The sequence below is a fragment of the Hypanus sabinus genome, chromosome 16 (genome assembly GCF_030144855.1).
Source record: "Hypanus sabinus isolate sHypSab1 chromosome 16, sHypSab1.hap1, whole genome shotgun sequence".
NCBI classification, from domain to species: Eukaryota; Metazoa; Chordata; class Chondrichthyes; order Myliobatiformes; family Dasyatidae; genus Hypanus; species Hypanus sabinus.
In genome coordinates this window covers 21842673-21870386 of record NC_082721.1, presented here as the reverse complement: position 1 = coordinate 21870386, position 27714 = coordinate 21842673, and the positions used below count along the sequence as shown (strand labels likewise).

The window sequence follows — 27714 nt, the reverse complement described above, 5'->3', positions numbered from 1 at the left end:
GATAATTTTAAGGTATTTGGACTAAATGGGCTGAAAGGCCTGCTTCTGTGCAGTACTCTTCTATGACTCTATGACAGCCTCTTTTTAAGACTCTGCTATAAGATCAATGGAGCAGACAGGAAATGTAACACTGAAACAGGAGGCTATGCCTTGCAGAGAGGATGGACATTTGTTTGAATAGACAGGTAGCGTTGAACTCTACTCTAACTAGGTCTTGAGTATTTCTGATTTCCCGATTATAAAAACACTAGGTGTTTGTGTTATCTGGAGGTGAGAAATATTCAACCTCCACCCCACTTCACACTACCTTCCTCCTGACAGACAATGTTTACCAAGCAGGGCTTGAACAAAACTGTAATCTTAGCCCCACTCAAACAACCTGACCCCAGTTGTGAACCCTGTGCTTTACTAAACAATATGTCTTTTTGTTTCAGAAGACAGAAAATTATTTGTAGGCATGTTAAACAAGCAGCAAACAGAAGACGACGTGTACAGGCTCTTTGAATCTTTTGGCGTCATAGAGGAGTGCACAGTTCTACGAGGACCAGACGGGAACAGTAAAGGTGAGTCCACTCTTTGTGGGTGTGGGAAATCATCAGTTTAAAATGATACCGGAGCTGAGAAGTCAGGAGAGTTTGATCAGACCAGGGCTGTCTTAACTGGAAGCAGCTTATTTAGAAAATAAGATGGATGTGGCATGCAGCTGGTGTAATGCTATCACAGTGCCAGTGACACAAGTTTATTTTCCGCCACTGTCGGTAAGGAGTTTATACATTCCCTCCTTGACCCGCGGGATGTGCTTCCATTTCTTCACACGTTCTAAAGGCATACAGGTGAGGAAGTTAATTGGTCACAAGTGTGTAATTGGGCAGTGTGGGCTGGAACGACCTGTCACCGCGTTTCCTTTCTTGCAAAGGGGTGAGAAGATCCTTTGGGACCATTGATATAATATGGTCACTAGTAGATCCAATGGGAATCTCAGAATAAGTGCCTTTTCTGAGGTATTGTTAGAGTCCTGGGACCAATTACCAAAAGGGGTAGCTGGGACAAATAGAATTAGAATATTTAACGAGACGTTTGGCTTGTGCAGGAGGTGCTGAAGGGCCATGGTGAAGTAAAGCATGAAGAGACTCTTCTGGACCATTGGGTTTATCTCTGCACCATTAATGTTCTCTGTGCTCCCCACCCCTCTTCATTTCTGCGTAGGTTGCGCATTTGTGAAGTTCTCCACACACACTGAAGCCCAGGCGGCCATTAACGCACTACATGGCAGTCAGACAATGGCGGTAAGTTTTGTCCTGTCAGGGAGAGAGTGTAAACTCCCTGCGTTTCTGAGAGCTGCTGCAGTGTGTGTCTGGATTACATGGACTGATGGTGGTTTAAAAAAGACTGGTACAGTTCTTGCTATCTGCAAATCATAGTAAATGTCCTTAAGTTAACAAGGGAGTGTTATGTTCTACAGACAAGAAACAAAATCATATTTTGATTTAAAATAGAGTAAATATGAGCAGCTTGGTAGAGTAGTAGCAGGCATAATGCTTTACAGCATCAGCAACCTGGGTTCAGTTCTACTGCTGGCTGTAAGGAGTTTGAACATTCTCCCTGACCTCATGGGATTCCTCCAAATGCTCCACTTTCCTCTTACATTCCAAATATATACGGGTTACCAAGGGTTAATAAATTGTGGGTCTGCTATGCTGGCATTGGAAGTATGGTGTCACTTGCCTCCAGCATATCCTCAGATATTTGGTGATTGATACAAACGACACATTGCACTGTATGTTTCGATGTTTCAGTACACACTGTACATGCAACAAGTAAATCCAAACTTCAATCCTTAGAAGCATAATGTGTTGGAAATGCACAGTAGGTCAGTCAGCTTCTGTGGGGAGAGATAGATACCATTTCAGGGTCATGACATGCCATCAGAACTGGGAAAAGTTGGGGATTTTAAAAAAAAAACAAACTTTAAAATGCAAAGTAAATGGGCGAGGTGAAGAGACAATTTTCTTTTAGTGACTTTTACTCTGCTTTCATAAATTGATAAGGTACTTGGAGAACCCTTCCACACAGAGGCTCTGGCTGGTGGCTGTGATGTGATGGCAAGTTTAGGGCACAGCACAGTGCGGGAAAATATTTTGCAGCCTGGATGCTAATTGTTAGCGAGAGCCACTTTACAGAGAGAAAACCGGGAACAGGCAGAGCTTGCGAATGGCGTGCAGAACCCAAAGTAGAAATATTCCGGACTCTGATGCTAATGTCTCTTGATAATTGGCGGGGGTTGGGGGTATGATAAAGCCTACAATGAGTGGAAAACTGATAATCTGAAAGCTGTAATGAACTCATTTTGCACAGCCTAATCACAGTTGTACCTGGAACCTCGCTGTGCAAAAACCAATTATAAACCTTTCCTTTTGTTTGTAATTATTCACACGGTGCGCATTTCAGCAGAGTCCTCATTCACAGAGGCATGAGCATTAATCGACAAAACCGTGAATAATATTTTGAAATAAGTGCATTCAGCTTAATGGCTCAAGTATTAGGAAGCAATTGGCTGTTAAAGATACCAAGACACAGACCGGCAGGCAGCCCATTAAGTAATTAAGTCGGCTGCTAGCTACCTGGCCTGGATCATTGCTTTTAGTGCTCCCCAGACCTCAGTCAGACTGCGTTGGTGATTTGTACCTTCGATAGAGGGCAGCCTGCTGTTTCTCAGGTCAGGACACTCCTCTTTATGAGAGTCTCTGAGAGCACTGGCTGAGGAAAAAATGCTCACACCTGTGAAGTCAACAATAGATAGGCAGTCCCGCCATATTGTGCAGTAGAATAGTGTCTTGTTTCAATTCAGTGTAAGACATCCTCCACGTGGCCACACTGCAGACCTCAGCAAAATCTTCTTCAACAGCACCTCCCGACCTTACAGACTCTGTTCCCAGAAGAACAAGAGTCAGTAAGAAATGGGAGCCCCATCTCTTCCAACCTCTCTCCCAGTCAGCACATCAGCCTGCCTCAGAAATATGTCACCGCTGGAGCTAAGCCCTGAAATTTCCTCGAGTACAGTACCGTTGGAGCCTCTTCATCACATAGATTGCAATGGTTCAGGAAATCAGTTTGTCACATCTTAGAGGAAAGAAGCAAGCCCTTGGCTCATTAAGCTAGTCATCAAACACATGATTACACAAATCCTATACTATTCCCATTTTGTTCTTCCCACATTCCCATTAACTCACCCCTCCCCAACTCACCGACACATCAGGCACAATTTACAACCGGTGAATAGCTTAAGAGCCTGCACACTTTTCGGATGTGGGAGGAATCCGGAGCACCCAGGGGAAACCTATGAAAATTCCAAACAATCAGTTGTCAGGAAAGGACAAATATTTAAGGGTGATTGGAGAAGGGCAACAAATACTTGCAATCTCAAGACATCCACCTCCCAATGGAAAGTGCTCCTGCATAGGAAGGCAGTTTCACATGCAAAATGCAGGAAGAGCTTAGGGGTCAGGTAGTGTCTATGGAAATGAATGAACAGTTGATGCTTCGGGCTGAGACCCTTCATGAGGAGTTTCAGTGGTTGATAGAAATTTTCTTTATCTCAACCTTCTCAAATTAGGAAATCAGTCTTTTGTACTCCCAGTCATTAGCCACTCACGTCTGCAGCTTTTGTGCAAAACCAGAAAGGGAGTTTACTTTGATTCCTCCTGTGACCAAATATTGTGCTCAGGTCTGAATTTTGGATGTAGATTTCTTGATTTAATGTGGAGACAATGGCCTGAATAGCCTCTTTCTATGCTGTAGTACTTTATTGTTCTATGAGGAAAAATGATACTTTGAGGTAATGGAAAAGGATATTACCTCAGTAAAAGGGCAAGAAAAAAACTGAGGAAGTCCCTATTAGTTCCTTGCAAATCCTTTAATTTCCTCTGGGATCTGAATCCAATTTTCCATGAACAGAAGGATTTGACTGCATTTCTCTGTCTTCTAAGTGTTGCCTCTCAAGAGAAACAGCTGATTTGTATTCATGATCGCCAAAAAAAAATAAAGCACTGAAATCATGTTTGACTCTTACATTTGCCCCACAACAACCTTCCGCACCGCTGCTGTGTGATCTCCATGGTAGCATTAATCTTTGGTAGCTAAGCAGACTGCTCTGTATTGGAGACATCATTCTACGTCCCCGTTATAAAGCAAGGTAGGCTACAGGCAGCAACCAGGTCTCAGGTGGCAGAATCCTAGGACCTGTCATCTCCAGGACTGCACCTTTGACCTTGGACAACTCACTGTCATCAAAGGCAGACCTAGCTGGGTATAAATGACAGCAATTTTGGAGATTGTGGCAATTAAAAGAAATGAAGAACTTTTTAAAAAAAAAATAATGGAAACTGTAATACAATAAATTTAATTAAAAATACATCAAGTACTGAAAATGTATTACAAAAACATAAAGGGAAATAAAACAAAATTAATCCAGTCTTGCAATGCCGATTGGTTGTCCTCCCTGGAGTGAACGTAAGAACAAATGAAGACATTTGAACAGATGGGACATTTGGATGTTCTTCTACCTTGCAATATTTTCTTGCCTATTTCCATATCCTTCAACTCCTCGAATACCCAGAGAATTCAGACTCAGTTGTGAATAAAATCAATAACTGAACTCACCTAAAGTGCTCCAGGAGTGAGACTTCAAGGATTCACAACTCTCTGAGTAAAGGAATTTCTCCTCACTTCAGTCCTAAATGGCCATCCCCAGTTTCTGTCTCTAATGTCCAATACAAGACTTTAGCCAAGGGAAACATCATCCCCGTTTCTTAGCCCTTTGAGAATATTGTATATTTAAATGAAGTAACGCGCGATCCTTCTGAATTTTAAAGGAGTAACTAACTCTGCATTTGACACACCTGCCTTCCATGGAACTGGTTTTGTGAATGTTTGCTGCAATTCTGTTATAGCAAGTCTATCCTTTCCCTATGTTAGTAGAGCAAAGTTATACACAGTGCACCATGCCAGTGCAGAACTTCTCCAGAGTTATGTGCTTGAGAACTGTTGGCAGTTCAAACAGTTCTTAGACTGGAAATGAACAAGAACTGTTTGTGGGAGAGGATCACAGAGACAGTGGTTACAGGAGAACTAGCAGGCACGGGAAGAGCAGCTGACAGCCGGCTTCACTGATTCAGTGAGTGGGCGAGTCTGATCAGAGACCCCGACTGTTGTGGCTGAGGTTGGGTAGGGGTGGGGAGGGAAGACACATGGAAATGCCCCATTCCCACCCAGCTGAAATACCTTCAGCCCCACAACAGCCAGCAAATCCATCTACATTCATTCCACCTGTCTCCCAAATGCTAATTTGTATGTATGCAGTGTTTATACATCAGATGTTTGTAAACTGGGGTGGATTTGTATATAATTATAGTAAGTCTTCTTTACTCTTACACTGAAGTCTTGTAGCAACGAAGGTGAAGGTGAAGGACGGGATGAGAGGAACATTCAGCCCCCAACTCTCTACGGTCCCAACTTACCACTGGAGGCTCTGGTGAGTCCAGTGGGGAGTCAGGATGTGCTGGAGCTGATCCAAGCACATTTCAAACTTTGATGTGGCAGTGTGTATGTGTGGAGGTCAAAGGACAAGGAACAGTCACGCATGTCGGATTTTGAACTGCCCCATTCCTTCCCTGTATCCTCTGTGTTCAAACTATCCACCTTAGATGAAGCACAGTCCTTGAGTTCAAACACTACTCACTGAGCTAGAACTCTTCCACTGAGCCAGAATAGCAACCATCCACTGAGTATATTCTCACCATTTGCATGACAACAAAGCCCTTCCCACAACTCAGTTGGCACCCTATTGCCCATGGAATATTTGAGTGCTGGCCATGCAAAGAAATCTGACAGGTGTAATGACCAAGTTCTGTTGGGCGTGAATCCAGCCATGCAGGTGCGTGTATGCATGTGCACATACACAAATTCATCAATATTTTTAATGGTATGTATGTATATACATACATACAGTGGCATGCAAAAGCTTGGGCACCCCTGGTCAAAATTTCTGTTACTGTGAATAGTTAAGTGAGTAGAAGATGAACTGATCTCCAAAGGTCTCAAGGTTAAAGATGAAACATTCTTTTCAACATTTTAGGCAAGATTAGTGTATTATTTTTGTACAATCTTAGAGTGAAAAAAAGGAAAGGAGCACCATGCAGAAGTTTGGGCACCCCAAGAGATTTGAGCTCTCAGATAACTTTTACCAAGGTCTCAGACCTTAATTAGCTTGTTAGGGCTATGGCTTGTTCACAGTCATCGTTAGGAAAGGCCAGGTGATGCAGATTTCAAAGCTTCATAAATACCCTGACTCCTCAAACCTTGTCCCAACAATCAGGAGACATGGGCTCCTCTAAGCAGCTGCCTAGCACTCTGAAAATTAAAATAAATGATGCCCACAAAGCAGGAGAAGGCTATAAGAAGATAGCAAAGCGTTTTCAGGCAGCCGTTTCCTCAGTTCATAATGTAGTTAAGAAATGGCAGTTAACAGGAACGGTTGAGGTCTGGAAGACTAAGAAAACTTTCCAAGAGAACTGCTCATAGGATTGCTAGAAAGTTAAATCAAAACCCCAGTTTGACTGCAAAAGACCTTCAGGAAGATTTAGCAGACTCTGGAGTGGTGGTGCACTGTTCTACTGTGCAGTGACACCTGCACAAATATTACCTTCAAGGAAGAGTCATCAGAAGAAAACCTTTCCTGCGTCCTCACCACAAAATTCAGCATCAGAAGTTTGCAAAGGAACATCTAAACAAGCTTGATGCATTTTGGAAACAAGTCCTGGGGAATGATGAAGTTAAAATAGAACGTTTTGGCCGCAATGAGCAAAGGTATGCTTGGAGAAAAAAGGGTGCAGAATTTCATGAAAATAACACCTCTCCAACTGTTAAGCACGGGGGTGAATCGATCATACTTTGGGCTTGTATTGCAGCCAGTGGCATGTGGAACATTTCACTGGTAAAGGAAAGAATGAATTCAAACAAATACCTGCAAATTCCAGAAGCAAACATCACACTGTCTGTAAAAAAGCTGACGATGAAAAGAGGATGGCTTCTACAACAGGATAATGATCCTAAACACACCTCAAAATCCACAATGGACTTCCTCAAAAGGTGCAAGCTGAAGGTCTTGCCATGGCCCTCACAGTCCCCTGACCTAAACATCATCAAAAATCTGTGGATAGACCTCAAAAGAGCAGTGCATGCAAGACAGCCCGAGAATCTCATAGAACTAGAAGCCTTTTGCAAGGAAGAATGGGCGAAAATCCCCCAAACAAGAATTGAAAGACTTTTAGCTGGGTGCAGAAAGCGTTTACAAACTCTGATACTTGCCAAAGGGGGTGTTACGAACTACTGACCAAACTTTTGCTTTGGGCCCTTTTCCAGTTTTGTTATTTTGAAACTGGAAAAGATGGAAATTAAAAAAGTAATCTTGCTTAAAATATTAAAGAAATGTGTCATCTTTAACGTTATGTCTTTTGGAAATCAGGTCATCTTTTACTCACTTAGCTATTCACAGTAACAGAAATTTTGACCAGGGGTGCCCAAACTTTTGCATGCCTCTGTATATATACACACACACAAAACACACACACTCTCTTTCAAGGTGAGCTGTGTATTTAAATTTCTTCCAAAGTTAATGAGGCACACTTTAACCACTAACTTTTACCCTGTTTGGAATAGCCCCACTCAGTGTGGACCAGAGTGATGGAGCCTTGCCCTATGGTTGCCAAACAGTCTACCTGTGTAATTGGATTCAACCCCTGTGGTAGATCTGAAGTTCGAAGAGATTCATATTCCCAGAAGAATCCTGGTGACCCATCAACTGTTTTCTTTTACATTGGGTCTCAATCCTTAGGTACCATGCAGTCTTTTACCTTATGAGTAATGGGTGTGGTGACAGCATTAATAGAAACGAATCTGTTTGGGAGCTTCAGGCTAAGCTATAAACTATAAGTCACCTGAGTTAGATACAAATGCTTTTTTTCTCCCCGAAAACTGAGATGATCATATTAATCTGAAAGACACCCACCCACTCATAAACTTGGATATTATGTGCAGAGCAGCCTTATTTATAACCCGATAACTAGTTGTTGCAGCGTAATCGATAGATCTGTGAGGAGGTTAATGTGAATAAGATGTGCACTGGGATTTTAATTTTCTTCCTGCCCAGAGGAAAGACTTGCTTGGTTAGCTGGAAAATAATTTGGCTCTTTGAAGCTATCCTTCAGCCATTAAAGCATCAGTTTCTCCGGAGTGTGTCTATTGGATAGTGAGTCTGGGGAAGATGACCTGGTCAAAGAGACACAAACAGCTTTGGAAGATTTTGAGGAGTTTAAGGTGAGACATTATTTCCAGTGGCTGAAGGACACAGCTGGAAAGTAATTGCAATGAAGGAAGGGCAGGAAGTGGAAAGATGTTGTAAGTCAGTAGATGGTGGTTGTCTGGTGTCTGTCATTGGCAGGAAACCTGCGCAGGAGTGTTTTTAAAGTGGAAAAGCCATTGCACTGGGAAATTTCCACTCTCTTGTCCTCAGGAATCAGGTCCAGTGGTACGAATAAGTGTCACAAACTGGGGTCTTCAATGATCATGACATCTTCTGTGCCTTGTCCTTTGCTCTCGTCTGAGTGTTACAGTACTGCCTTCCTGACTATTGGATCTCACTGTAGATCTTATCCACCCATTCCATTGGAGCTGACGTTGCATGCTAGGACAGGCGTGTCCCTCTCTCACTGGGGTATGAGGCCACTAGCTACCCTCACCTGGGTTGGTTAGCCCATCTGTTGAAACGGAGTACTGAGGTGTGGCCGCTATCAGATGCAAACAGCAACTTGGAGCCGCAGATGAGAGCTGAGTACCTGGTCTGAACGAAAGATGAGTGAGCTGCACCAGAATGGACATGACAAGCCCCTTCACCAGAGGTGTTACCCCTCCCTGGACACACTATACACCCCAATTCAGTAGATGATTATTGGGTGAATAATTAGTCTTATCTACGTGCATCCATTAGCGTTCTTCAATGGGGAACTGGGTAAATATTTGAAGAGGAAATTTGCCAGTCATTCAGAAGATGCTAAGAGAACTTGATTGCTGAGGTTCTATTCACCAGTGTTGCCATGAATGGCTTTGATGTTCAAGGTGTTAGTAACAGCAATGTGATCAGTTGAGCTGGGTATGACGTTGTCCAGAGGGGTTGTCTGTTTGTGGGTGTTCAGGTGGACAAGACCAATCTGGGATCTGCATACTTAGGGTGGATTCCCTTAATAGCGAATGCTTTTGCTGCTTTTGTTTAACATGGGTAAGATGATGCACTGGCAGCCACCACACAGTCCTTGACAGATCGGGGTCAGGGTCCAGTGGCGTGGAAGGCAAGACAACTGAGGACCCTGAGGAGCCTTCCTCTGCCATCACCGCAGCTCTGATGCGTCATCTTTTTCCGCGGCTCCACCTTTGAGGCCTTAGTTGGATCACTCTTTGTCTTAAATCTTCTCCTTGACCTTATCACCATGGATGACCCTGTCAGGAGCTTTCCATCAGACGGATAAACTGTGCATGGAGTTAGGACACCATGCAAGAAGAATCTCATTGCATAGAAGAATATCTGACTGGTTTGCATGGTCTCTTTCTATTCCTATTCTAGAAGTACTGTGTCCAGGTTAAAAAAATATATAACTATGAGGGAATAAAAGGCCTGGGATTATTTCCCTTCACTCAGTGGGTGATTTTCAATGAGATTTGTGAGGGCCTTGACAGAGGGAAAAAATCAAAACCAAAGGGCCTAGATTTAAAGTAATCTGTAGACGTCTTAAAGGGAGTGTGAAGAGAGGCTGGATGAGGTTTGGAACTTATTGTCTGAAAGGATGGTAAAGGCAGAAATCTTCGGTGTCAAAGTGAGGCCCAGTGTGTATATTGGAAGGGGCATGACCTTCAGGGCCATTGATGTAGTGCTAGGAGGAGGGTCATGCTTCCAAAAGGCAACAATTATACCAGTGCCAAAGAAGCATAAGGTGAGCTGCCTAGATGACTATCACCCGGTAGCACTCACATCAACAGTGATGAAATGCTTTGAGAGGGTTGGTCATGACTAGACTGAACTCCTGCCTCAGCGAGGACCTGGACCCATTGCAATTTGCCTATCACCACAAAAGGTCAACGCAATCTCAATGGCTGTCCACACAGCTTTAGACCACCTAGACAACACAAACACCTATGTCAGCATGCTGTTCTTCGACTATAGCTCAGCATTTAGTACCATCATTCCCACAATCCTGATTGAGAAGTTGCAGAACCTGGGCCTCTATATCTCCCCCTGCAATTGGATCCTCGATTTCCTAACTGGAAGACCACAATCTGTGTGGATTGGTGAAAACATCTCCTCCTCACTGATGATCAACACTGGTGCACCTCAGAGGTGTGTGCTTTGCCCACTGCTCTACTCTTTATATACATGACTGTGTGGTTAGGCATAGCTCAAATACCAACTGCAAATTTGGGGACAATACAACCATTGTTGGTAGAATCTCAGGTGGTGACGAGAGGGTGTACAGGAGTAAGATATGCCAACTAGTGGAGTGGTGCCACAGCAACAACGTCAGTAAGACGAAAGAGCTGATTGTGGACTTCAGGAAGGGTAGCACAAAGGAACACATACCAATCCTCATAGAGGGATCAGAAGTGGAGAGAGTGAGCAGCTTCAAGTTCTTGGGTGTCAAGATCTCTGAGAATCTAACCTGGTCCCGACATATTGATGTAGTCATAAAGAAGGCAAGACAGTGGCTATACTTTATTAGGCATTTGAAGAGATTTGGCATGTCAACAAAGACACTCAAAAACATCTGTAGTTGTACCGTGGAGAGCATTCTGACAGGCTGCATCACTGTCTGGTATGGGGGGGGGGGGGCTACACAGAACCGAAAGAAGCTGCAAAAGGTTGTAAATCTAGTCAGCTCCATCTTGGGCACTAGCCTACGAAGTACCCGGGACATCTTTAGGGAGTGGTGTCTCAGAAAGGCAGCGTCCATTATTAAGGACCTCCAGCACCCAGGGCATGCCCTTTTCTCACTGTTACCATCAGGTAGGAGATACAGAAGCCTGAAGGCACACACTCAGCGATTCAGGAACAGCTTCCTCCCCTCTGCCATCTGATTCCTAAATGGACATTGAAGCTTTGGACTCTACCTCATTTTTTATAATATAGAGTATTGCTGTTTTGGCACATTTTTAAAAATTTATTCAATATATGTAATTGATTTACTTGTTTATTTATTATTATGTTTTATTTATTATTTTTCCTCTCTCTCACTGCTGGATTATGTATTGCATTGATCTGCTGCTGCTAAGTTAACAAATTTCACGTCACATGCCGGTGATAATAAACCTGATTCTGATTCTGATTCTGATGGCTAGCAGCTCTTTATTGACTAACATAGACCAGATGAGCAGAATGCTTACCTCTATGTTATTAATTTTGTATGATTCCTCAAACCCATGATAACAATGACTGATTCTGTGATGCCTCTTCTTTGATCGGTTGTCTGAGTTAACTGACTTGCAATGAAACATGCTGAAGAGGGCCTCTAGCCTCTAGTAAGTTGAACTGGACACCTTTACTTGGTCTCAATATCATTGGGCTATGAATGGACTATGGCTCTGCTCCAGTGTATAGAACCCTTGATGAATTTTGTGTGACCCAGAAATCGTCAGAGTGTGTGATAGCATGTGGAGGAACCAGACAGAGTGGATTTAACAATAATAGTGTTAGAATTTATTTACTTGATTTTATGCCTATCACTTGTTCAAAATGATACAATGGATGGAGGATCAGCAGCAAAGGGTTTGGGTGGTCATGCACTTTGGTAGAAGAAAAAAAATGTGCAGACTATTTTCTAAATGGGGAGAAAATCCAGAAATCTAAGATGCAAAGGGACTTGCGAGTCCTTGTGCAGAAGGTTAAATTGCAGGTTGAATCAAAGGTGACGAAGGCAAATACAATGTTAGCATTTATTTCAAGAGGTCTAGAATACAAGAGCAGGGATGTGATGCTGAAGCTTTATACGGCACTGGTGAGGCCTCACCTTGAGTATTGAGAACAGTTTTAGGCTCCTCATCTAAGAAAAGATGTGTTGGCATTGGAGAGGGTCCAAAGGAGGTTCACAAGGATGATTCCAGGAATGAAAGGGTTATCAAATGAGGACGGTTTGATAGCTCTCGGTCTGTACTCATTGGAATTTAGAAGGATGAGGGGGCTCTCATTGAAACCTTTCAAATTTTGAAAGGCCTAGACAGAATAGCTGTGGAAAGGATATTTCCCATGGTGGGGGAGTCTAGGACAAGAAGGCACAGCCTTAGGATAGAGGGACATCCATTTAAAAAAGAGATGTGGAGAAATTTCATTGCCAGAGGGTGGTGAATTTGTGGAATTTATTACCACAGCCAGCTGTGGAGACCAGGTTGTTGGGTGTATTTAAGGCAGAGCTTGATAGGTTCTTGATTTGACACAGCATCAAGGTTATTGGGAAAAGGCTAGGAAGTAGGGCTGAAGAGGAAAAATAAGAAGTAGCCATGATTGAATGGTGGAGCAGACTCGATGGTCCAAATGGCCTAATTCTGCTCCTATGTCATATGGTTTTATAGTCTATGGAGGCTGAAACCAGTTCCTCTTAGCCCATAAACATCCATTTCTTGGAGTCAGCAGTCCTCACCTTTAATTCCATGTGGGAATCCTGACCCTGGGTGGGTGTAGCTGCCTTGAGGTGCATAACAACCACACTCCTCACTGGTAACGTTAGCAGTGTGCTATGCCTCTCCAAGATATACAGTATGCCACCCATTATCACAAAAATGCCAACACTGCCTTGAGCTTCACCAGCTCAGATACTGGGTTTAAACAACTCTCCAGTCACCTTTGGCTCTGTTGTGTGAAGAGGCCAGCATGCTGACATCAAGGACTTTGAGGCTGGATGGTGTGGAGTGATGGCCCTGTTACCCTGGACAGGCTTGCAACCTGTTATCAAAGGTTCACGAGCAAAGGGCATTGACAAGTTTGCCTGTCTTCAACCTGTTGAGAGCCTTTGGCTCTTTTATTTAAAGCGTGAGCTCACCATTGGACACTTCTACAAGGAGTGCTGCCATAAGAAAGCACCATCCATCATCAAGGACCTCCATCGTCTGATGCACCATCAATAAGTCTCTGAGACGTGAGGCAAGATATAGGCTTTTATTGACTGGAAGAAAGAACAAGCAGTAATTGACCACCATACTACATCCTGAAGACTGAGGGCAGGGCTCAGGCCCCAATTGCCTTTATACCGGGGTCTGTGGGAGGAGCCACAGGAGCAGTCAGCGGGGGGGCATGTCCAGACAGGTATATGTAGTTCACCACACCATCAAAGCCACACTCTCTTCTTGCTGCTGTCATCAGGAAGGAGTCTTAGGTCCCACACTATCAGGCTCAGGAAGAGTTACTACCCTTCGACCATAGGGCTCCAGAACCAGAGTGGATAACTTTGTCTTAACACTGCACTGATTTCACAACCTATGGACTCACTTTCAAGGACTCTACAACTCATTTTCTCAATAGTCATTCATTTACTTATTTATTAATTATTGGTTTTCCTTTTTGTATTTGCAGTTTGGCTCCTTTGCACGTTACTTGTTTGACTTTGTGTGTAGCTTTTCATTGATTCAATTGTGTTTCTTTGTATCTACTGTGAAAGCCTGTAAGAAAACGAGTCCCATGGTAGTATATAGTTACATATATGTACTTCGATAATACTTTGAATTTTGCGATGGGACGTGAAGCTCTACTCCCCATGGTTGTCAGCAGTTCTCTGTGTATTTTCAGGGTGCGTCGTCCAGCCTTGTGGTGAAGTTTGCGGACACAGACAAGGAACGCACATTGCGACGCATGCAGCACATGGTGGGCCAGTTCGGGATGTTCAACCCGATACCACTCCACTTTAACAACACCTACAGCTCTTACGCTCACGCGGTACGTATCTTATGTCAAGCCTACAGCAGTGTATAAACTCTCCTGTCGTATACTTTAATTCCCACAGTTCCCAATTCACACCCTTCCTACAGTTTCAAGGAAAGGGTTTGCATTTCCATTTTGTCTTTCAGCACATCCCAAGCACTGGAATTAAAGTTCTTTGGAAGGGTGATCACCTTTTACTATGGGGAAACATGGTAACTAATTATTGTGCAATGTTGGCTGGTAATCCTGAGGCTGAGATTGGCAAGCCAGAGACCTGAATTTACATCCCACTATCCCAGTTGTAGGATTTAAAGTCTGTTAATAATCTGGAGTTTAAACAGAGTATTGCAACGAACATTATAGCACAGTGCAGGTCTTTCACCCCACAATATTGTGCTGACCTTTTAACTGTAAGATTAATCTAACCCTTTCCTCCTACATATTCTTCCACTCTTCTATCATCCATGTGCTTACCTAAGAGTTTTTTAGAGGTTCTGAATGCATTGCCCTTTACCATCACCCTGGCAGGGCTTTTCACACACCTACTATTTCAAGTTCAAGTTCAAGTTTAATTGTCATTCAACTGTACATGAATACCCATGAACACAGCCAAACAAAACATACTACTCTGGGACCAAGGTGTAAAACACCATACCAAAGGTCACACACAGCACAAGGCACATAAAGCACATAAAAAGTATCGGTAAAATACAGTCACACAAAAAAATATTTAGTCCATGAATGTTGCAGCAGTCTTCAGTCGGACACAATATAGCTTGTCTTCTGATGAGTAAACACTGGGGGGAAGCACTGATTCCAGCTTGGACGCCACACCACACTGCCTCTCCAACCTCTCTCTCCTGGGCGGCTGTAAACAGGCGACACTGTGGCTCGAGGCCTAGTCCTTGCTACGACCAAGACAACACAGCTCCCCCACCATCCATCCCTCTCTGTGTAAACCAACATAACTATGACATTCCCCCTATACTTTAATTGAATAACCTTAAAATTATGCCCTGTCATGTTAGTCATTTCCACCCTGGGAAAAAGTCTCTGGCTATCCGTTTGATTTTTGTCCCTTATCTTGGACACCTCCATCAAGACACCTCCCATCCATCTTTCAAAAGGGAAAAGCCCTAGCTCGTTCAACCAGTCTTCATGACATCCTCCCTAATCCTGATAAATCTCCTCTGCACCTTTTCTAAAGCTTCTACACCCAGAAGCCAAAACTGAACACAATACTCCAAGGGGATGGTAGACCTTTGGTAGACCAACATTACCTCGCAACTCTTGAACTCAGTCCCCCGAATAATGAAGGCCAACACGCCATGCACCTTCTTAACGAAACCACTGAATTGTCATAAGTACCTCCCTAGCTCTCTCTGGGAAAGGTGGGCACCAGAAAGAAAGGCATGTCCATGTTTTCATCTACCATTGAAGGAGGCCCTTTGGGCCATGAAGTTTACAGCGGTTATCAGGGCCATCCTATCATTCCCATTCCCCACATTTTTTCCCTGAAACCTATTATCCTACTCTATCTCACATGCCCATTAACACTTCCAAATTATAACACCTACTCCCCTGCCCACACCCTGAATTCTCCCACCAACCTCCTACACCTAACGTAAATTACAGTAACCAAATGACAGCAGCCATTTACACCAAAATGTAATGTACAGTAATTAATTGACTTAGCAACAAAGTTTTGGGATGGCAGAGAAACATGAGCACTTGAAGAAAACCTAGACCGCCGTCACAGACTCCACATAGCCATGCAAACACCGTATAGACAGCACTGGAAGTCAGAATTAAGCCCATGTCATTCAAGCTGCTGTCCAGTCGCACTTCCTGCAGTATCACAGCTCTGCACCGGTTTGCCGAGAACAGAATCAGCGGCCGTTGATACACAAAATCAAACAGGTAATTATAAAGAGAAGGTCAAGAATATGGGATTTACTACCACAGAGCAGAGCCCTGAGAAACTGCAGAAATGCATTTGAGGGAAAGTGCATGCACTATGTACACAAGGGAAAATGCAGTGGAATGAATTCATATCCTAAGGCGGAAGGATGGGAAGAAGTTAATGTGATTGCATAGACTGGGTATTGTTTAGGATTGCCCCTGTTTCCTCTGTGGCAGAATGTACCGAGAACACGGAACTGCAGCAACCCTGCAGAGCCCGGTGGATTCACTGACTGATGTTTGAAGAAATGAACACTGTGTTATAAACCGTATTCTGCTCCCTCTGAAAACAGATTTGAGATTATGATCATTAAATTTGCTTTTGAGTGGTAAACCATTTGTTGTTTGTTTAAAGCTCTTCAGTTATCGTTAAAGTCTTGGGCTGCGGCTTTAAGAACCTCGTGGATGTTGTTCTGTTTTTGTTGGCAACCCTCATTTAATCCCTGTGCAAACATTTGTTTCTAAACTCTGGGCATCTGAAGCCGGCTTATTATCATGTCCACTTCTCAAATGCCAGTAGGGAACCGGCAATCTCGTGCCTGGAGGTTGTAGCCTTTACGACCAAAATACAGCGTTACAAAAATAAAACCCCACAGCCAATCAAGCCACTGCAATAATTGGTGAGAGGTGAAAGTGCAATAGCACCTCTGTGACAAGCACCACGGGGTAGGGACAGAGCAGATCTAGCCCACGTCAAGCAGCTCTTGCATAACACTGCAACAGAATGTGCGCTGATTTAGTCCGTTTCTCAGAAACGATCCCTAAACACCATATGGTGAAGTGAATTAATTCCGAAGGGCAGTCGCTGCTAAGACAGATTGTGCACAGCAAGATCCCGTCGAGAGCATTGCTTCGAGTAGCTGGTAGGGTCATAGTTTCTTGGTGCTGTTGACTGGGGGGCAAAGGCCAGCCAGGAGACTGGGGATTGCTCCTGGCTCCACTGGTGGTTGGAATCAGGAGATCTCCTGAGCCAAGAGGTGGACCAGGACTCACTGCAAGTGCAGAATATTGAGAAGTACAGAAACCACTCGGTGACGCAGTAAAGCTCCTTGGTGCTAAGCTATGGTGATTAACAAGTTATGGCTCTTTCAGTCAGCTCTCTGGTTGGCCATCTCACCTCTGAAGCAGTAGGTTCTGGGTTCAAGAATCACTCTAGACACTTAGGAACACAAATCTAGGCTGGTCCCTTGTGGTAAAACTTTGTTGCTAAGTACTACTGCTCAACTGGAGGAGCTGTCTTTCAGACATAAAGATCTCTCTGCTGTCATATGCAGTAGAATGGCATGGCATCATTCTGAAGGAAGACAGTGAAGTTCCTTCATAAAATAATTAAGCTGGAATGGAACACCAATCTGCTGGAGCAGCTCTGTGGGTCGGGCAGGATCTGAGGGAGGAAAGAAATGGCTGACATTATGGGTCGAAATCCTGATGCAGGATTTTGGCCCAAACCATTGGCAATTTATGTCCTCCTTCAGGTGCTGCCTGACCTGCTGAGTTCCTTCAGTAGATTGTTTGTTGCTCTAGATTCCAGTCTCTTACATCACTAAGCACAGGTAAGAACGATTTAACCCATCTAGTTCCTTTCTGGATTTCTGTAGAGTAGTCAGTCAGTCCCATTCTCCCACTAGAATGTGGCAGCCTTGCCATTTATTTCCCTCAAGTAGTGTCAACTTTTTTTTTATCATTAATCATTTCTCCTTCCACCACTCTTGTTGGCTGAGAGATCCAGGTCATTACCAACAGTGTGTAACTATGTTATTCCTCGCAACAGCTCTGCAAATCTTATGACAAACCATAAGTCTGTGTTCTAAGTTCAACATAAGTTTATCATCAATGTACATAGACTGTACGTCACTATATACTCTGCCATTCATTTTCTTGCAGGCATTCACATACTTGCATTAGACTAAAGAAATACAACCGAACCAATGAAAAAATACATAGGAAGTCTGACAAACAAACAATGTGAAAAAGAAGAAGCACTGTGCAAATAAAAAAAAGAATGAATAAATAAATAGATAGCTAGATCATTAATTAATTAATTTATACTGAGAACATCAGTTGTAGAGTCCTTAGGTTGTGGAATCAGTTCAGTGTCGAGGTGAGTGAAGTTATCCATGTCAGTTCAGGATCCTGATGGTTGAGGGGTAATAATTGTTTCTGAATCTGGTGGTGAGGGACCTAAGGCTCCTGCACCTCCTTCCTGATGGCAGCAACAATAAGAGAGCATGGTCTGGAATGTGAGCGTCCTTGATGATGGATGTTGCATTCTTGTGGTGTATTCACCAATTTTTGTAGGCTTTTCCGTTCTTGGGTATTGATGTTTCCATACCAGGCTGAGGTGCAATCAGTCAGGATACACTCCACTGTGCATCTATAGAAGCTTGTCAAAGTTTTAGATGTCATGCCGAACCTGCTCAAACTTCGAAGGAAGTTTGCTGCTGTAATGGCACTCACCTACTGGTACCGGGACTGATCTTCTGAAAGGAATTTAAAGTAACTGGCTGTCTCCACCTCCAATCCCCTAATGTTCCCAAATCATTGTACTTCAGCTAAAAGGAGGAGCTTTACTTTGTCTGTCTTAGCTGAAGCTCTCATAACGTTGAAAAAAGTTTAAAGTCCTTCCTAAAAGAGGAGATGTGGCACTGTTTAGTGAGGGGGTTGCAGAGCCAATAATCCTGTAATGCACAGCTTCCAATAGTACTGTATGTCAATTAATTCCAAGGAAGAGAAAGGCTAGAATAAGACGAGCAATGACATTTTAGAGGTTTGGAGGTCAGAGCATTAACAAAGTCAAACATTGTGGCGACACAGAGCAGTTAGTGTTACGATGTTTAGTGCCAGCAAGCCTGGTTCAATTCCTGCCCCTGTCTGTAAGGAGTTAATGATTTCTCTCCATGTGACCGTGTGGGTTTCCTCCCAGGGACCAAAGGCATACGGGTTAGTAGTTTAATTGGTCACATGGGTGCGGTTCCGTGGTGTGCGCTCATTGAACTCGAAGGGCCTGTTACCATGCTTGTTTCTCTAAATAAAATAAAAGGTAGAGACAAAATCATGGAAGGAATTGGAAATGAGGGTGAAAACTTTCAAATCTTAAACCCAAGGTCATGCATTGTGCTGGGTCCTGTACTCCAGATATCAGTCTGAGGCATTTCAGTATGTGCAATCTGGCACTGGGTAATTAATAATGATAAATGGATTATGATTTGGAGCAATATTATAACAAGTAGGCGTCACTGTTTTCTTTTGTAACAGATTATCTTGTCAGATTTGTTAATTCGGTGTCAACCATTTGACACCCATCTGTTGGAAAAAATTGATAAACAACACAATGCAGCCTGTCTGAAAGAAGCTACAGAACACAGAACAGAGTAGTGTCTTTCACAGGTGACTTTGCACAGGGCTCCGTGGTGGGAGGGTGGCCTATTATGGAGCCCAAACTGTGTGCTCAACAAGTATAAGCTCGGTGATTCCGTGAAGTATTTATTTATTGAGATACAGCATGGAATAGGCCTTCCAGCCCTTTGAGCCATGTTGCCCAGCAACTCCCCCGACTTAACCCTAGCCTAATCACGGGGCAATTTACAATGACCAGTTAACCTTCCAACATGTATGTCTTTGGACTGTGGGAGGAAACCGAAGCACCTGGAGGAAACCCGCGCGGTCACGGGGAAAACGTACAAACTCCTTACAGGCAGCAGCGGGAATTGAACCCAGACCTCTGGTACTGCAAAGCGTTGTGCTAGCCACAACACTACCATGCCCATGGAGGCAGGTCTGTCTCTAAGTTGGAAATTAGGGCTTCAGGTTCCTTCCAGCGGCTTTAGCACAAACTCTAAACTGGCATTTCATTGCTAGATCTCAGAACTGCTGCCGTTTGAATCAGACATGAACCCACCTTTGATCTGCAGGATCCAATGTTACTATTTAAAGAAGGGCAGGGCAGTTCCTCCTGATGTCCTGGCTATCCAACAAATGTGATAAAAAGCAGGCTGATTGGTTACTTAAAACTAAAATAAAGATTAGCTTTATTTGTCATATGTCCGTCAAAATATACAGTAAATTGCGTCATTTGGTCAATGGCGAACGCAGTCTGAATATGTGCTGCGGGCTGCCCGCAAGTGTTGCCGTATTTCCAGTGCGGACATAGCACAGCCACAATTTACTAATCCTTGCTGATCTATATACCTTTGGGGTGCAGGAGGGAACTCGAGCACCCGGAGCGCAAGGTCACAGGCAGAACATACTAACTCCTTGCAGATAGCAGCAGGAATTGGACAGTGATTGCTGCCACCGTAAAGCATTAGTGCATTCCCCCCTTACGGCGTGGGATTCATTTTTATTAATGAGAGTGTGTTCCTTAAGTTACAAGAAGGGCTACACTTCAGAATTGACTGGGCATCATGGTGCAGCAGTTAGTGCAGCACTTTACAGTGACAGCAATCACCAAGAAAGGTTCAACTCCCGCTGCTGTTTGTTAGAAGTTTGCATTTTCTCCGTGTAGCTGCTTGGGTTTCTTCTGGGTGCTCTGATTTCCCCCCCAAATTCCAAAGCCATACGGTTAGAGTTAGGGTTAGTGAGTATGCTATCTTGGTACTGGGAACTCAGGGGATCCTTGGACTGCATTGGTCACTGATGAAAACAATGCATTTCACTGTACTGTTTTGTTACGATACGTGGGTTATGACTGAAGAAAATTGATGGCTAGGGTTGCTTAGCACTTTCATGTCAGGGGGTTTATTAGGTGCATCAAAAATCAAACTTACAACAATTTACCAAAATAGTGAAAAAACTGCCAATATTTATGAAATAATATCTACCAGAAAACAAAATTATAGCTATATGCTATGTCCAGTGTGAACTTCTGGCAGCTCACTCTCCCTCTCCTTGCTGGTGAGAGCGACCTGCCTCACTTTATTTTTTAGGCACCAGGACAGACCATCTTTAATTACCCTCAAATTTAACTTAAGATTACACATGACTCAAAATATGATGCGCCCCACAATGTAGTTACAGTCATACTACAAAATAAACAGAAGTGTCTACCTTAAATACAGTATACAAACAACATGTACACATTTACATATCCCCACTACTAAAGAAATGGAATACTCTGAAGTGAATGGCGGAAAAGGGACCATAAAGCCAACCCATTATAAGAACATATTGGAGGAAGACATTGGAGTGCACACACTCAGCGCAACGACAGCAGAATGACGGGTGGGGTGGGGTGGGGTGGGGTGTGTGTGTGTGTGTGTGTCTGTTAATCTGGCTGTAAGCACACTGAGATTGTGTGGAGGCATTGCATTGGAGTCCACCGCATTGGAGTCAGGTAGAGGCCAGATCAGATTAATGATCTGCATGAGTTTTTATGTGTCTGGTATTTTTATGGTCATGGTTACTGAGCCAAGCTTTTCATTGTAGTTAAAACTTTTATTTACTTATTTGAATTTAAATTCCTCAGCTGCTACGGTGGTCACTTGAATTCACATCTCTGGATAGGTACTCCGTAACTCTGGATACAAGTCCCGTACCGTAGCCCAGTATTCCCATTCCGCTGGCAAACCCAGTGTGAAGTCTGCAGTAAATTGATGGGTAGAAGGTTTTTGGATGATTCTCTTTGAATCAGTACTCTGTTGGCTCAGAATGTAAGACCATACCCTCACAACACATTGTATCAGAACATGGCGGAGATCTTCAAATAGCATGGTACAGTGAGATCAGATGCTTACCTAGCCTGATAGTCTTACTAATACCGATAACTGATGGTGTATCTAGATTAAAAGAACTTTGCTCAAGCAATATGTAGATCAGCACCAAAATTGGTGCTTCAACTGAGGGTTCAGCGAAGATTGGTACTGGAAAGGTATATTGATTATGGTGGTATTAGATCTTTCTCTCAGGTAAGAGTTGTTTAAAAACATAATATGACAAGACTGGGAATCAAGCTATCAAAATTAACGATTTAGGGACATTAGTTCAAATGTCATCAGAGAAACTTGGGGAATTTAAAATGCTAATTAAGTAATCATGAATAAAGAAGTTAGTATCAGAAATGGTGACCATAAAACTAGCTCATCTGGTTTGTTAATTTCCTTGTGGAATGGATATCTGCCATTCTCAAGTGTCCCTGCCTATGTGTGACTGCAGAGTGTGCACACTCCAAGAGTGCGCTTGATTCTTAACTGCCCTGTTGGAATGGGTCAACAAGCAGAGGCAGTTAGTGACAAGCCACATTCACAGAGTACAGAAGAATTATTTTTGATGCTGGAGCAGGGCATCAAAAGGAGCCAATAAAAATACCTGGCCTTTTATTTGGACCAGCTGCCTGGTGGTAAAGTTGGCAGCCTGAAACACCAAGTCTGTGGCCTTAAAAAGTAACAAGGGAATCTGTGCGATCAGAACGTGGCCACAGTGCTGTACAAATCCAACGTGCTGAGTAGTGGCCAGAGTCAGAATCTGCCTCGTCACCCTAAGCCTAATCTGGACCAGGTGCAGCTCCAGTCCTGTGTTACGAGTCTTAGCAAAATCTGCCCGTGTCCTGAGTACATGTTAGAAAGAATGTGGAAAAGATTTACCAGGATGTTGCCTGGACTTGGGAGCCTGAGTTACAAGGAGAGATTGCATAGAGTAGGACTTGGGAATGTAAGAGTTTGGGGGGGGGGGGGGGGGTGACCTGACAGAGATCATGAGATCAGGGTGAAGCATATAGCCTTTCTTCCAGGGAGGGGTGTTCAAAATAAGGAGGAATAGCCTTAAGATCAAAGACAGAATTACAGTATTGTGCAAAAGTCTTAGGCGCGTATATGTAGGTAGGGTACCTAAGACTTTTGCACAGTACTGTATTTGTCAATGTGAAACGGAGAGTGTGTTTGTAAATCTGGCGGGAACAAAGGGAGGGTAGTGGGACAGGTGGCAGAAAAGGAGTGCCAAGGTTGGGGGGGGGCGGGTGAGTGCAGATACACCCAGCCATGAGATAGCAGGCAAGGTCATTTGATTCCAAACAATGGGTTTACTGATCATTACAGAATGTCTCTCTGGTGCTTCCCGCTCCCTCGCCTCTCCCTTCCCCTGTTTCCAACCATGATCCCCCTCTCCCTTCCTCCTTCTCACTCTCAGTCCACAATAGAGACCCATATCAGAATCAGGTTTATCATCACTCACATATGTCATAAAAGATTTTTTTTGCAGCAGTAGCAGTACAATGCAATACATAAAATTTCTTAAGTACAAAAGTCTTTAGGCATATACGTAGCTATATACGTATATGTGCCTAAGACTTTTGCACAGTCCTGTATATGGGACATCAAGGGCAACTTCTTTTCACAAAGGGTGGTGTGAACTTGGAATGATGTTTGAGTGGGCACATTAGCCAAATTTTAAATCTTTCGAAATAAGTGCATGGATAGTAGTAATAAGAAGGCTAAAGGACAAATGCAGACTTACTGGGCATTGCTGTTGGCATGGGTGATGTGGACTAAAGGGCTTGTTTCTATGCTAAAACACTCTATAACTTCTCACACAAAGTGAATTTATGAGGGACCATAGTAAAATAGACATTGCACTGAGCAGTAGAAAGGGAACTCAGGTAAGACTGAATGTACAGTAAAGAGAAATGAGCTTTCAGCATACCTTAGCTATCTCAATGTATGGTATCTCACAAAGGCCCAGGAACTTGCATGGATATAATATGCCTGACAGAAGTGCTCAAATTTATGTCCATGGTGGGGCCTGGGAAAGCAATTTCCAAAATGTGGAATTAGAAAATGAGTTCATTTATTCATAACATGCATTTCAAACCATGAACCCATACAATGTAATGGTGGTGAGGCCTCAAATCCCTCCTTGGGATACAGATTATGTGACCTCAAGATGATCATTCCAGCAAATTCAGCATTGATTTTAACCCTTTATGTAGGTTAATATCTCTGTTATCATGGTAGGCAGGCAGAAGTTGCAGTCACACATATTACACCAAGGTGAAATTTCAGTGCAGAAAGGATTAATTAATCTGTTCCTTTTGGACAATAGAGAGCTGCCTATTGTCAGCTTGAAGCAACATTATTTATGCATATTAAAAATGACAAATATCCATACTTCATAATGATCCACAGAGTGGTGCTGACATCATCGAGACAAGCCAAGGAATATTCACCCCAATAAGCAATTAAAATGCATATCAGCAAGGATCCATCAGTTTCCATTTCCACAGTAATTTATCTTGGTAAATAGACAACGGATGTCCCTCATTCATCAAGATGATAAAATTATGCAAATGATAAATGAGTTTATAGAAAGCTTTGCTGTGTCTTATTTTAATAGATGATACAATGCAGACGATGATTCCGTCAGGCATGACCCAGGCAGCTTTTTTCCTTTTCTCACTTATGTGACAGTCTTACCAAACAGAAATAATTGTTTACTGAAGACAACGCTCTATAATTTGGGCATTGGTTTTGTGTGTTTATAATTTTCTTTTAGCACGCTGTGGACAGAAGAAGAAAGTTGTCACTCAACTTAAGCACCACGATAGGGGGAGGGAAGAATCCCCTAACCCTCGTGTCTGCTCTGCACAGTTTCTGTTTGGTAAAGGTGTTGTAACATTGAACAGGGCGTGCTTCTCCAGACTGTATCCTGTCAGGTAGTGGGGGTTGTTATGGTATGGAGGCAGGCATTATAACTTAGTAACATGATGGTATTGAGCTCCATTCATTGGTGGTTTGATGATATGAGCTTTATCAGTACATCACTGAAAGACCTATCTCATCTCAGCCCATAGCACTACTGCATCTGCCATGTCTCACCCCAGCAGGGAAGGTCTTTTGTATCTGAACCAGAGATAAATACAGACAGAGGAGGGCGTAGCATCCAGGCAACAGGTGAACAAATCTCACCTTGGTGACCACGGCTACATTCCAAGAAAAGTAATTGGCCATATGATACTTTTGGACATCCTGAAGGCAATGGAGATCTCCTTCCATTTTTAAAAATTATTTACCTAGATCATAAATCTAAATTTTCTAAAAGCCCGGTTTTAATCAGGTTGCTCTGTTAGTGCACAGTTTCTGGATTACAACACGAAGAACCATTACTACCTGCATCTTGAGGTTCCTTCGATGGAACGTTGAGCAGAATTGTGCAAGGTCACTGGAATTCAGCAGCTCCTCTGGGCGAAGAAATGTTGGGAGCGCTTTGCCGGTCAGGCAATATCTGTGCAAAGAGGAACACCCTTTGAGAGTACTCAGTTTCTCATTCCACAGATGCTGTCCGACCTGTTTGGTGTTTCAGTACTTTTTGTTTTAATTTAAATTTTCAGTAAGTGCAATTTTTTTGGTTTTTCTCATCTTTGTTCTACACACCCAATCCAGTGAAATTTTAACTCTGCTTCTGCACTGCAAAACTCTGTAATAAAATTGTATGTTGACCTCCTCCCTCACTCATCTAAACTTATTGACTATGGTCCATTATATTTAGAAGAGAGATGAGGAGGAATTTCTTTAGCCTGCAGGTGGTGAACCTGTAGAATTTGTTGCCTGAAATGGCTGTAGAGGCCACGTCATTGGGTAGATTTAAAGTGGAGGTTGATAGGTTCTTGATTAGTAAGGGTGTCAAAGGTTAAGGGGAGAAGGCAGGATAGTGTGGAATATCTCGTGGTCAAGTACCATCCATTTTATCTGCCAAGGGAGTATTCCATCATCAAGTGTGAATTTCACACCGGGCCATCATCAGGCAGGCACTGGAGAAGCTGAGCCCGTGATCAGCAATCAAGAAAGAGCGAACCCTGATGTCTTGCCTATCATTGTGGGGTATTTCAACCAGGCTAGTTTGAAGAAGTCTTTGAACAGCAACTACCTGTGGAACCAAAGGAGCCAATACACTTAACCACTGTTATTCTACCATCCAGAATGCTTACCATGCCATCCCACACCTGCACTTTGGAAAGTCCAATCACCTGGTTTTACTTCTACTCCTGACGTACAGGCAGAGACGAAAGATTGCAGTACAGGTGGTGAGGACAAGGATGGTATGGTTGGGGGAAACACAGGAGCACTTACTGGACTGTTTTGAGTGGATAGACTGGACAATATTCAGGCATTCATCCGCGAATCTGAATGAGTACACCACAGTTGTCACTGACTTCATCAAGACCTGTGTGGATGAGCGTGTGCCTTCAAGAACATACCAGCCATACCCAAACCAAAAACCATGGACAAACCAGGAAATTCATAGTCTGCTGAGGGCTAGACCTGTGGCATTCAAGATCAGTGATCTAGAACTATACAAGAGGTCCAGGTACGACCTATGGAAGGCTATCTTAGGAGTGAAAAAACAATTCAGAATGAGATGGCATCAGATGCAGGTCAGCCCTGGCAGGGTTTGCAGGCTATTACTTCCTACAAAGTGAAACCTGACATGAATGACTGTGATGCTTCACTCGCAGATGGGCTCAACGCCATTTGTGTACACTTTGAAACAGAGAATAAGACTACAGCTGTGTGAATCCCTGTAGCATCCAATGATACTGTGATCTCGGTCTCAGAGGCCGATGTCAGAACATCCGTCATAAGGGTGAATTCTTGGGTGGTGTCAGGCCCTAATAGTATATGGTAGGGTACCGAAATCCTGTGCCAACCAACTGGCATGAATGTTCAAGGATATCTTCAATTTCTCATTGCTGCAGTTGGAGGTTCCCACCTGCTTCAAAAGGGCAACAATCCTACCCGTGCCCAAGAAGGGCAGGGTGAGCTGCCTCAAAGACTATCACCCAGTTTCACTCACGTCCACTGTGATGAAGTGCTTTGAGAGATTGGTTCATGACTGGAATCAACTCCTGCCTAAGCACGGACCTGGACCCACTGCCATTTGTCTATCGTCACAGTGGGTCTCTGACTAGCTCTCCACTCAGCCTTGGACCTGCTGGAAATTCCCTTCTTAAGGCTGCCGTTTACTGATTATAGCTCAGTGTTCGACACCATCATACCCTCAGTGCCGATCAACAAGCTTCAAAACCTGGGCCCTTGTACCTCCCTCTGCAACTAGGTCCTTGACTTCCTACTCTGCTCTCTTTACACCCATGACTGTGTGGCCAGGCCCAGCTCAAATGGCATCTATAGATTTGCCGATGACGCAACTATTGTTGGCAGAATTTCAGATGATGATGAGGTGGTGTACAGGAACGAGATAGATCGTCTGGTTGAGCAGTGCTGCAGAAACAACCTTGCACTCAACATTAGTAAGACCAAACACTTGATTGTGGACTTTGGGAAGGGGAAGTCAAAGAAACACACACCAGTCATCATCAAGGGATCGGAAGTGGAAAGGGTGAGTAGTTTCAAGTTCCTGTGAGACAACATCTCTGAAGGTCAATGCTTGGCCCAATGTATTGATGCAGTCACAATAAAAGGCACAACAGTGGCTATGTTTCATTAGGAGTCTGAGGACAATTGATATGTCACCAAAAACTCTTGCAAATTTCTACAGATGTACCGTGGAGAGTATTCTAACTGGTTGTATCATCACCTGCTATGGAAGGACCACTGCACAGGATCGGAAAAAAAGTTGAAAGCTGAAGTTTGCAAACTCAGCTAGCTCCATCATGGGCATGAGCTTCCCTGGCAGCGAGGACACCTTCAAAAGATTTTGTCGCAAAAAGGCGGCATCCATCATTAAGGACTGCCATGACCCAGGACATGCACTCTTCTTATTGCTATGATCAAGGAGGAGGTACAGGAGCCTAAAGACAC

At 43.5% G+C, this 27714-nt stretch overlaps 1 protein-coding gene across 1 annotated transcript in view; it reads left to right on the top strand.

Annotated features, from left to right (window-relative positions):
• LOC132406058 (CUGBP Elav-like family member 4) overlaps nt 1-27714 on the top strand; it is a 568100-nt gene that overhangs the window by 501914 nt on the left and 38472 nt on the right. The window contains exons 4-6 of the mRNA XM_059991245.1: nt 435-563; nt 1207-1286; nt 13877-14023. Coding sequence (XP_059847228.1) covers nt 435-563; nt 1207-1286; nt 13877-14023 — 356 coding nt within the window. The remainder of the gene's footprint in view (nt 1-434; nt 564-1206; nt 1287-13876; nt 14024-27714) is intronic.